General features: G+C 42.4%; 1 protein-coding gene across 1 annotated transcript in view; it reads left to right on the forward strand.

The window, feature by feature from the left end:
- LOC126267284 (uncharacterized) overlaps positions 1–12,741 on the forward strand; it is a 46,471-nt gene that overhangs the window by 17,831 nt on the left and 15,899 nt on the right. The window contains exon 2 of the mRNA XM_049972355.1: positions 2,149–2,279. Within this exon, the coding sequence (XP_049828312.1) occupies positions 2,160–2,279 (120 nt within the window). The 5' untranslated portion in view covers positions 2,149–2,159. The remainder of the gene's footprint in view (positions 1–2,148; positions 2,280–12,741) is intronic.

Here is a 12,741-nt window from a genome sequence, read left to right on the forward strand (position 1 = left end):
TATTCGCAAGTCTGAAAGAACGGGTAGTGTTCATTACGACATTGTTGGCAACGTCGGTCGTCCATTCCCATTATCCAAAGTGACACTGATATCGACAAGATGTGGTTAATGCAAGGTGGAGCTCGACCCCATAGAAGCAAAAGAGTGTTTGATGTCCTGGAGCAGCAGTCTGGGAACAGCATTCTGGCCCAGGGGTACCCAGAAGCCTTAGCCATGCGCCTCGATAAGCAGTCAAATTCTCCGGATCTCAACGCACGCGACTCCCTTTTGTGGGGCTACATTAATGACAAGATGTACATCAATAACCCCAAAAACATTGCTGAGCGGAAAACAGCCATTGAGGAGGTCATCAACAGCATCAATGGTCCGACACTTCAGGGCATCATGCAGAAATTCGCTATTGGACTGCACGACATCTTCGCCGATGATGGCAGACATATCGAACATGTCATAACCTAAATAAAAGTATATGTAGTGTCATTTACATGTTTAATAAAATGTGTGTACGCCGCGGTTTGTAACTAATTTACGTGTTTTTTTTCATGTAGTTCTATAAAAGTCACCCTGCACTAACTGTCATGCATATTTCTTCGTTGACTTCCCCGCTTCACTGATGCAAGTTGCACTCCTCTACCGCTAGAGGGTTGTAACCGTAGCGTGTAACATGGCGTTAACTATGTTGGTGGGTGAGGAAAAGCGTCCTGGAATCGAGTTTGTGACCGCAGAAAACATGTCTCCGTTTGACAGCCATACAAGAATAAAAGCTATATACAATGAAGTTTGTACCGAGATCGATAACGTGTGACATTGAGTTGTTCGAGGTCGCAATGAAGAAACCGTGGAGCTAACTTCAACACAAGTGAAAGCGCTTCATGTGTTTCTAAAATTTGAAGAATGCTTTCAAGTACTTCAATTCGATAGTGATGAAGCGGTACAAACAGACGTGATGTGGCTCGTGATGTGGCTCCGTCAACAATGTCATTCTCCAACGGCGGTATCAACAAACTGGTATCTTGTTGTGAGAAATATGTTCATTGCTAGAGTGACTATGTTGAGAAATAAATATGTCGACATGAAGAACTAATATGTAGAATGAGAGGAAAGCTTTTTTATTTGAAAATTTTAACACTTATCACATAAAAATCGGAGGCATAACTTTTTAGCAGGGCTTCGGATTTCTAGTGACTGGATATAAAAATGGTTCCAATGGCTCTTAGCACTATGGGACTTAACATCTGCGGTCATCAGTCCCCTAGAACGTAGAACTAATTAAACCTAAATAACCTAAGCACATCACACACATCCATGCCGGAAACAGGATTCGAACCTGCGACCGCAGCGGACACGCGGTTCCAGCCTGACTGAAGCGCCTAGAACTGCACGGCCACACCGGCCGGCGACTGGATGCAGATAATTGTAAACTTATTATCATGTAATTGCGAAACTTCCAGAATGAGATTTTCACTCTGCAGCAGAGTGTGCGCTGATATGAAACTTCCTGCCAGATTAAAACGGTGTGCCCGACCGAGACTCGATCTCGGGACCTTGCCTTTCGCGGGCAAGTGCTCTACCATCTGAGCTACCGAAGCACGACTCTCACCCGCTCCTCACAGCTTTACTTCTGCCAGTATCTCGTCTCCTACCTTTCATACTTTACAGAAGCTCTCCAGATGCTGGCAGAAGTAAAGCTGTGATGACCGGTCGTAAGTCGTGCTTCGGTTGCTCAGATGGTAGAGCACTTGCCCGCGAAAGGCAAGGTCCCGAGTACGAGTCTAGTACGGGCACACAGTTTTAATCTGCCAGGAAGTTTCAATTACGAGACTATTTCATATTTTCTTCTTAAGGATGGATGATGCTATGTCTTATTTCCACTGATTCAGTTGCAGCTGTGATGAGACTTTCTGACGGGCAAAGAGAGTTTTGGTCTGTAACTGAGACCTGATGGCTCAATGTTGCCTTCGAATAGCAAAGGTCCATCATCGGGTCCACGTACAACAAGCATATCCGATTTGTCAGAAAGTTTCATTGCGACACATACTACACAGCGGAGTGAATGATACATATAATTCCTGTTAACTTCTTATGCTTATGGTGAGCGTCAGTGCCTTTAGGAAGAATTGATCAGAGAAAACTGTTGCTGGTTTGCAGGCAGAAGAACTATGGCGGTCAGTTTTCCAGAATCACCCATTGTGATCAGTGTATGTATCACGATCGCAGTGGCGATGACCATCCGACAGGACCTACAACTGGCGCCAATAGCAGAGCGTCAACAGTCCGCAGTGAGTAGCATGCGGCGCTTCTCCACAGAAATTGCAGCCCCATCTAGGAACCACTAAGTTCCTAAACCTTAACTTATATGGCTACTCAGTTGATAGTACATATCTCCAGTCCTTTTAAGTATAAGAAATCAACTTCCTCAGACTAAATAACAAACACAATATCTTATTGTAGAAAGTCGTCTCTGCTTCATACCATCATTGTTGTGCGGTTGTATTTTTTGCAGCTCATTTCTATGATCACACTCTATACTAATGATGTCGTGATCCTGTTCACCGATTTTCCTCTAGGATTTTTCCTTAGTGATATCATCTGGGAAGTTATGCTGAAATGCACCCTTAAATTATTTCATTTTTCTTTCTTAACGGAACAAATCAGTATCTTTTATTTCATTTAACACTGACAATTATTAATTTTTATACAATTTTTTGTTACTCTCCTCTGTTCCCAAATTTCTCCTGAAACTAATTTGTTCGTTTTTGATTCTTGACAGTTCACTTGTCGCACTTCAGATGTTTATGCAAATAGTTTTACTGGTTTCTATTGCAAAGTTTATGTACATAGCTGTGCGGAGTGACCGCACGGCTTGAGGCGCCACGTCATAGAGTCTGTGGCCCCTTCGATATGGGTGTGTGTGTTGTTCTTTGCATAGGTTAGTTGTTTAAGTAGTGTGTAAGTCTAGGGACCGATGACCTCAGCAGTTTGGTCTCTTAGGAATTTACACACTCACACACACAATCACTGGACGAATTACACACACACTTGATACACATATCACTTACTATCTGTAAAGTATGGCTTGATCGCTTGGGGATAAGAACCACCTACCTATCAAAGGGGTTGGGGTGATGAAGTAGTGTATCAGTGTAGCCCATGACGCGCGAATAAACAGACTTTATTCACCCAGTATTTGAGAATGAGAGCACATAGGGACTTGCTCGGAACAGCGAACATTAAACATACTTTCAAATCTTTAGGATACTTCTCCTGCTGACGACCTGCAGAAAATCAACAAAGGAACAATCCTTACCGTCTACCACATTTTTCTACTCATACAGTAGAATTGCCGCATCATGGATGTATTACTTTTTCACTACAAACTGCATTAGAGGCATATTTTGCCGATATTATTCGCATGTAATACTGAATGTACCCGCAAATTTATATCATTGTAAGACGCATAGTTCAGGAGACATGACGTCATATATATTGAACTGTATGAGAACAAAACTGCAGGGCGAAATGCGCTTGACATACAGTTGAACTAACTGCACAAATATATTGTTCTTCTCAACAACTTGGCTGCATGAGCTGTTAAGATGACTGTACGATAAATCTCGAACTTTCAGTCTATTGCAATCGTCGGAATTGTGTCGAGGATTACATACCAAAGTGAATGATTTCTTTCTCCCAGTGATTTAAAACTTCTTTTGGAACGTTGTCTATCCCTTCTGCCTTATCTGGTCTCAAGTCTTTAAAAGGTCTTTTACATTCTGATATTAATACCTTGTCCCTCATCTCTTCCTCATAGACTCTTGTTGCTTCGTATATCACGTTAGCGGAAAATTTTTTCTCCTCTTAGAGACCTTCAAGGTACTCTTTCCATCTATCCATACTCTCCTATGCATTTGGTAGAGGAAGACCCATGCCCTTGCTTTTAATTTCATTGGAAGTTGTTTTGATTTTTCTATGTGTTAACTCAGTCCTTCAGACAGTTATTCCTTTTTCAACAATTACCGAATCCAGGGGCACTCCAGACAGTAGTTGCAGTAGAGGTAAGTGTTTCGAAAATTGTGGCTTCCTATCATTTTTCCCAGGTGGTCTACGGATTCCCATTAACAGATGCGAAACTCATTGCTGAGCACCTCAGAACTCCGCTCCCCGTCTGTTACCTTTGGTATGGCTTCACTGGTAGACTGCGCATGGCGACGCAAAATCCCAGCCGAGGTTCCTGTACTCTGTTCCCGACGGTTCAGTGAGCCACGATAACAGTAACCCAAGCCGAGATTCCAGCCATTCCTCACTATCTACTTGGCATACCCAGTCAAACAATATTACCATCTTCTCGCGGTGTAGTCCTCTCTGCAGGACGCTTAAGTACTCTTCGTGCCAGTGTGTTATCAAGTGTCCATCTCATCACAGCTTCTTCTGCAGTCAATACACTACAGCCAAGAGACCGTGTGATCTACCGGCATAATGCTTCTTCTCCCACAGTGCGTTCTTACTGAAAGACGGAGAAACGGCCACGGACAAAATTTCCAAAACTTGTGTGCAAGGGTGTAGCCAGCTCCACTTTAACACTGACAGTAACGTTAAACACATCCCATACTCATCATGTACTCACACTATTCTTCATCTGTAGAAAGAGCTTCTTACCGTAGTAAAGATAAACTCACATAAGAATTAAATTTTAATCAACATGGGCATCGAAATGTTGGAGTATCAATTTGGTATTTTTAGGTGAAGGTGTTCATAGTGTAACAGTTCCCATGTACCGGGTGATCAAAAAGTCAGTATAAATTTGAAAACTTAATAAACCACGGAATAATGTAGATAGAGAGGTAAAAATCCACACACATGCTTGGAATGACATGGGGTTTTATTAGAACCACCCCGTATTGATAGAAGCATGGAAGATCTCTTGCCCGCGTCGTTTGGTGATGATTGTGTTGTAGGGAAGCAGCCTACTCACGCCGTATAAAATTCACATCAGTCTTTCGATTGTGTGCCAGCCTAGTACGCTGAAACTAGCTCTGACATCATAAATGTTGCGCAATACTTTAAAAATCAAGTAAATAACCTGAAACTTTTATAGCATGTCAGGAGTAATACTAAATTAATATGTGTTGAATATCAGTTCAATAACTTTAACCATTTTCGAAATGTGGACGTTATTCTGTAAAAATCATTGGCGCAACAGAAAAGAGCTAGTAACTAAAAATTTATATTTAGATTCCTCTTGCATAATAATTTAGTAGAAACAGTATTTTGGATCCCACAAATAAAAATTTTAGGTGAAATTCATGTTTTTCTGGTTTTTGTCTTAAAAATTAAGGAAGCAAGATAGATTAAGTAGGCGAAGAAATAAGGCTAGGATCTTTAAATTTAAGTAGAAGGGAGATCCGCCGTAATAATAAAGATGTGAGAAGTTTCAACTGAGTGACTATAAAACTATAGCGACAGCCTATCTCCAAAGGGCAAGTTCAGAGCTTGTCTACTGCTTGTGGTGTAATTAAATTAATTCTCTGGGCCAAAATATTTGACTTAGCCACATCAGACTTTTATTATGATTACTTACCTGTGTGCTGATTGCACATTTAAATTGAGAGCTTCATAGCTATCAGCAAAGGAAGCAATGATTTATTTGATAACTTAAAGTGATGCATTACTAGCCCAGCGGCTAGTCGGGAGTGCGGATTTGATCAGGCGTTCCCTTAGCCGGCCGCACCGCGGCTTAATATATAAGAACGCTGCACGAGAGAGGAAGGCCCCAGTTCTCTCCGGGTGCTGATAAGCGCACCACCTGTGCCGGGAGTCGCGTCGCGTTGGTATCGTTGCTATTAACAGCCTCGGATGACGTAATAAGTTACTTTGGATACGCGTAACCATGAAATCGTTTTCGAGTGAGGTGTTAATTCTGGGACGACTTTAATGATCTATCTTCAGTTTGTGTATATCGTATTTTCACGTGCCGCCGCGGGACAGACAATCTACCATTATTTAGCTATGAACATTATCATCAAATTATGGTGAGCATTCACTTAAACATTTAATTTAAATACTTATAGTTGCATCAGCGCATTAGACTCAGAACTGTTCTGGTAGTTGGATTGTGTGGATTCTTTTTGGTCTGTGATTTTCAGAATATGTTGTTGTTGTGGTCTTCAGTCCTGAGACTGGTTTGATGCAGCTCTCCATGCTACTCTATCCTGTGCAAGCTTCTTCATCTCCCAGTACCTACTGCAACCTACATCCTTCTGAATCTGCTTAGTGTACTCATCTCTCGGTCTCCCTCTACGATTTTTACCCTCCACACTGCCCTCCAATGCTAAATTGGTGATCCCTTGATGCCTCAAAACATGTCCTACCAACCGATCCCTTCTTCTAGTCAAGTTGTGCCACAAACTTCTCTTCTCCCCAATCGTATTCAATACCTCCTCATTAGTTACGTGATCTATCCACCTTATCTTCAGTATTCTTCTGTAGCACCACATTTCGAAAGCTTCTATTCTCTTCTTGTCCAAACTAGTTATCGTCCATGTTTCACTTCCATACATGGCTACACTCCAAACAAATATTTTCAGAAATGACTTCCTGACACTTAAATCTATATTCGATGTTAACAAATTTATCTTCTTCAGAAACGCTTTCCTTGCCATTGCCAGTCTACATTTTATATCCTCTCTACTTCGACCATAATCAGTTATTTTACTTCCTAAATAGCAAAACTCCTTTACTACTTTAAGTGTCTCATTTCCTAATCTAATTCCCTCAGCATCACCCGATTTAATTTGACTACATTCCATTATCCTCGTTTTGCTTTTGTTGATGTTCATCTTATATCCTCCTTTCAAGACACTGTCCATTCCGTTCAACTGCTCTTCCAAGTCCTTTGCCGTCTCTGACAGAATTACAATGTCATCGGCGAACCTCAAAGTTTTTACTTCGTGTCCATGAATTTTAATACCTACTCCAAATTTTTCTTTTGTTTCCTTTACTGCTTGCTCAATATACAGATTGAATAACATCGGGGAGAGGCTACAACCCTGTCTCACTCCTTTCCCAACCACTGCTTCCCTTTCATGCCCCTCGACTCTTATAACTGCCATCTGGTTTCTGTACAAATTGTAAATAGCCTTTCGCTCCCTGTATTTTACCCCTGCCACCTTTAGAATTTGAAAAAGAGTATTCCAGTCAACATTGTCAAAAGCTTTCTCTAAGTCTACAAATGCTAGAAACGTAGGTTTGCCTTTTCTTAATCTTTCTTCTAAGATAAGTCGTAAGGTCAGTATTGCCTCACGTGTTCCAACATTTCGACGGAATCCAAACTGATCCTCCCCGAGGTCCGCATCTACCAGTTTTTCCATTCGTCTGTAAAGAATTCGCGTTAGTATTTTGCAGCTGTGACTTATTAAACTGATAGTTCGGTAATTTTCACATCTGTCAGCACCTGCTTTCTTTGGGATTGGAATTATTATATTCTTCTTGAAGTCTGAGGGTATTTGGCCTGTCTCATACATCTTGCTCACCAGCTGGTAGAGTTTTGTCATGACTGGCTCTCCCAAGGCCGTCAGTAGTTCTAATGGAATGTTGTCTACTCCGGGGGCCTTGTTCCGACTCAGGTCTTTCAGTGCTCTGTCAAACTCTTCACGCAATATCGTATCACCCATTTCGTCTTCATCTACATCCTCTTCCATTTCCATAATATTGTCCTCAAGTACATCACCCTTGTATAAACCTTCTATATACTCCTTCCACCTTTCTGCCTTCCCTTCTTTGCTTAGAACTGGGTTGCCATCTGAGCTCTTGATATTCATACACGTGGTTCTCTTCTCTCCAAAGGTCTCTTTAATTTTCCTGTAGGCAGTATCTATCTTACCCCTAGTTAGATAAGCCTCTACATCCTTACATTTATCCTCTAGCCATCCCTGTTTAGCCATTTTGCACTTCCTCTCGATCTCATTTTTGAGACGTTTGTATTCCTTTTTGCCTGCTTCATTTACTGCATTTTTATATTTTCTCCTTTCATCAATTAAATTCAATATTTCTTCTGTTACCCAAGGATTTCTAGCAGCCCTCGTCTTTTTACCTACTTTATCCTCTGCTGCCTTCACTACTTCATCCCTCAGAGCTACCCATTCTTCTTCTACTGTATTTCTTTCCCCTATTCCTGTCAATTGTTCCCTTATGCTCTCCCTGAAACTCTGTACAACCTCTGGTTCTTTCAGTTTATCCAGGTCCCATCTCCTTAATTTCCCACATTTTTGCAGTTTCTTCAGTTTTAATCTACAGGTCATAACCAATAGATTGTGGTCAGAGTCCACATCTGCCCCTGGAAATGTCTTACAACTTAAAACCTGGTTCCTAAATCTCTGTCTTACCATTATATAATCTATCTGATACCTTTTAGTATCTCCAGGGTTCTTCCACGTATACAACCTTCTTTCATGATTCTTAAACCAAGTGCTACCTATGACTAAGTTGTGCTCTGTACAAAATTCTACTAGGCGGCTTCCTCTTTCATTTCTTAGCCCCAATCCATATTCACCTACTATGTTTCCTTCTCTCCCTTTTCCTACACTCGAATTCCAGTCACCCATTACTATTAAATTTTCGTCTCCCTTCACTATCTGAATAATTTCTTTTATTTCATCGTACATTTCTTCAATTTTTTCGTCATCTGCAGAGCTAGTTGGCATACAAACTTGTACTACTGTAGTAGGTGTGGGCTTCGTATCTATCTTGGCCACAATAATGCGTTCACTATGCTGTTTGTAGTAGCTTACCCGCATTCCTATTTTCCTATTCATTATTAAACCTACTCCTGCATTACCCCTATTTGATTTTGTGTTTATAACCCTGTAATCACCTGACCAGAAGTCTTGTTCCTCCTGCCACCGAACTTCACTAATTCCCACTATATCTAACTTTAACCTATCCATTTCCCTTTTTAAATTTTCTAACCTACCTGCTCGATTAAGGGATCTGACATTCCACGCTCCGATCCGTAGAACGCCAGTTTTCTTTCTCCTGATAACGACATCCTCCTGAGTAGTCCCCGCCCGGAGATCCGAATGGGGGACTATTTTACCTCCGGAATATTTTACCCAAGAGGATGCCATCATCATTTAATCATACAGTAAAGCTGCATGTCCTCGGGAAAAATTACGGCTGTAGTTTCCCCTTGCTTTCAGCCGTTCGCAGTACCAGCACAGCAACGCCGTTTTGGTTAATGTTGGAAGGCCAGATCAGTCAATCATCCAGACTGTTGCCCCTGCAACTACAGAAAAGGCTGCTGCCCCTCTTCAGGAACCACACGTTTGTCTGGCCTCTCAACAGATACCCCTCCGTTGTGGTTGCACCTACGGTACGGCCATCTGTATCGCTGAGGCACGCAAGCCTCCCCACCAACGGCAAGGTCCATGGTTCATGGGGGGGTTTCAGAACATTTTAGAGAGAATCGTTTTTGATTATGAATCCCAGACAATCTCCTAGATTCCTCAGAGCTATAAGCTGTAGCTATAAATGTATTTATCAGATGAAGTGGGCATTAGGAATTCTAATTACAGGCTTCACGTTTTGCTAATCACTTTCTGGTTGCCAATATTGTAGTTAGAGAGCCAGTGTTGAGAATGGCAAACAACAGCAAAAATAATAGGAACATTTAATAACAATTATTCCACCCGCAGCCCCACGGTGTGCTCAGCCGCCCCTTTCGTCATGCTTGGCCTCCCAGGTTCCCAGACCTCAGTCCGTGCGATTATTGGCTTTGGGGTTATCTCAAGTCCCAAGTGCATCGTGATCGAGCGACATCTTTGGGGATGCTGAAAGACAACATCCGACGCCAATGCTCCACCATAACTCCGGACATGGTTTACAGATCTGTTCACAACATTATACAATTCTTCTGGTTCCTACCCCCATTTATTTGGAAGTCGTAACTAATATGTGAACCAAACTTGGCTGAAATTGATCCAGGGGTTTAGGACGGATATTTTACTCTTGGCTTTGTGGCTCTGCTCGCTTACACATATATCATATACATTGAAGAGCTAAAAAACTGGTTCACCTGCCTAATATCGTGTAGGGCCCCGTCAAACACACTGAAGTTCCGCAACACAACGTGGCATCGACTCGAGTAATTTATGAGGTAGTGCTGGAGGGAACTGGCACCAAGAATCCTACAGGACTCTCCATAAATTTGTAAGCGTACAAGGGGTGGACATCTCGTCTGAATAGCACGTTGAAAGGCATCACAAATACTCTGAATAATGTTAATGTCTTGGGAGTTTGGCGGCCTGATGAAGTGTTTAATCTCAGAAGAGCGTTTATGGAGACGCTCTGTAGCAGTTCTGGACATGTGGAGTCTCGCATTATCCTGCTGGAATTGCCCAAGTCCGTCGGAATGCACAATGGACACTACGCTGTAAGGCGACATTTACATATGATTACCTGTATCAGGTGCCCCATATCACTCCAACTGCTTGAAGCCTACACCAGCTTGAACAGTCCCCTGCTGACATGCAGGGTCCATGGATTTATGAGGTTGTCTCCATACCTGTAAACGTCCATCCGCTCGATTCAATTTGAAACGACATTCGTCCGACCAGGCAACATATTACCAGTCATCAACAGTCCAATGTCGGTGTTTTCGCGGCCAGGCGTAAAGCTTTGTGTCGTGCAGTCGTCGGGGGTATAAGAGTGTGCCTTCAGCTTCGAAGACCCATATCGATAATGTTTCGTTGAATGGTTCGCACGCTCACACTTGTTGACGCCCCAGCACTGAATTCGCCAGCAATTTGCGGAAGGGATGCACTTCCGTCACGTTGCACGATTCTCTTCAGTCTTCGTTAGTCCCGTTCTTGCAGGATATTTTCCCGGCCGCAACGATGTCAGAGGTTTGATTTTTCACTGGATTCCAGATATTCACGGTACATTCGTGAAACGGTCTTTCCGGCAAATCCCCACTTCATCGATATCAGTTTGGCTTTAGGTAAGATAAAAGCAGATAAAGGGCAGTTCTGAAGTTACAGTTGATAATGTAAGCTAGGCAGAAGAAATATCAAGACACATTCATAGGATTTGTCGATCTGGAAAATGCTCTCCATGATATAAAATGGTGCAAGATGTTCGATAAATAAAGAAAATCTTTAAGGAAAGACGGGTAATACGCAGTACGTATAAGATCCAAACGGGAACGAAGTGCTCGAATGAAAATGTATGTAAGACAGGAATGTAGTTTTTCAGCCCTACATACAACGAAAGATCAGTAAAAGAAAGTTTCACGAGTGGGATTAAAATTCAAGATGAAAGGATATCAGTGATAAGATTCGTCGATGCCATTGCTGTCCTTACTAACAATGAAGAAGACAGCAGTACCCATTGAATGTAATGAACAGTATAATAAGTACAGAACACGGATTGAGAGTAAATCGAAGAAAGTTGAAAGTAATGAGAAGTAGAAGATTTTAGATCATCAGGAAACAACGTCAGAATTGGGGATCACTTAACAGACGAAGTTCAGGTATTCTGCTATCTAAGCAGCAAAGTAACTCATGTCCGACGGAACAAGGTGGACATTAAGAGCGGACTAGTTCTGGAAGAAAGGTCATTCCTGGCCAAGAGAAGTCTACTAGTATCAACTGTAAGCCTTAATTAGAGAGCGTACATTTGGTGCACAGCAATGTACGGTAGTGGGACATGGACGGAGGGAAAACCGGAGCAAAAGAGAATCAGAGCGTCTGAGATGTGATGCTACAGAAGAATGTTAAAAATTTGGTCAGCTGATAAGGTAATGAATGAGGAGATTCTCCGCAGAATCGGCGAGGAAAGGAAAATATGGAAAAGAATGACTAGAAGAAGGGTCAGAATGACCTGTCATTTGTTAAGACATCAGGGATTGGCTTCCATGGTAATGGATGGAGCTGTGGAGCGTAAAAACTGCAGAGGAAGACAGAAATTGGAATACACCCAGCAAATAATTGAGGACTTAAGTGTTGCAAGTTCTATCATGAGATGAGGAGGTTAGAACAGGAGAGTAAATGGTAGGTTCAAATGGCTCTGAGCACTATGGGACTTAACATCTGTGGTCACCAGTCCCCTAGAACTTAGAACTACTTAAACCTAACCAAACTAAGGACATCACACACATCCACGCGTGAGGTAGGATTCGAACCTGCCACGGTAGCGGTCACGCGGTTTCTGACTGAAGCTCCTAGAAATGCACGGCCACACCGGCCGGCACAGGAGAGAAATTCGATCCAGGCCGCATCAAGCCAGTCAGAACAATGATGACAAAAAATTAAAAAAAAAGTGAGACTCATTGCACGGTACTAAACTCAGCTCCTAAAACGTCCGCCATAAGATATCTCACACAATTCTAGAATCAGCGTCCCAATTTTGTTCATCCATTTATGCGTCAGGGTACCACGCGAACGCACCTGTACACCGAAAGAGACAACCCACCAACTCAGAACTAACGATGTATGTTAGAGTGTTTTACGGAACACACCTCGGTCATGAGAGTGTCGTGTACCCTTTACCAGATCTCAATTCTGCTGACTGCATCTGGTGCGCTATCAAGTGAAGTATGTGAGCCTAGGCGTTTCTGCAACATTGGCATCGGCTTTAGTGAGATCAAGTATCAGCGCTGCCCCGTGGAGACCAGGCCACGACCTATCGTCACTATTACAGGGTGAAAGGGTGATACTACCAAAACTTGGTCAGCACTGTTTTCCTCGAGGA

This window comes from Schistocerca gregaria, chromosome 4 (genome assembly GCF_023897955.1).
Source record: "Schistocerca gregaria isolate iqSchGreg1 chromosome 4, iqSchGreg1.2, whole genome shotgun sequence".
Lineage (NCBI taxonomy): Eukaryota > Metazoa > Arthropoda > Insecta > Orthoptera > Acrididae > Schistocerca > Schistocerca gregaria.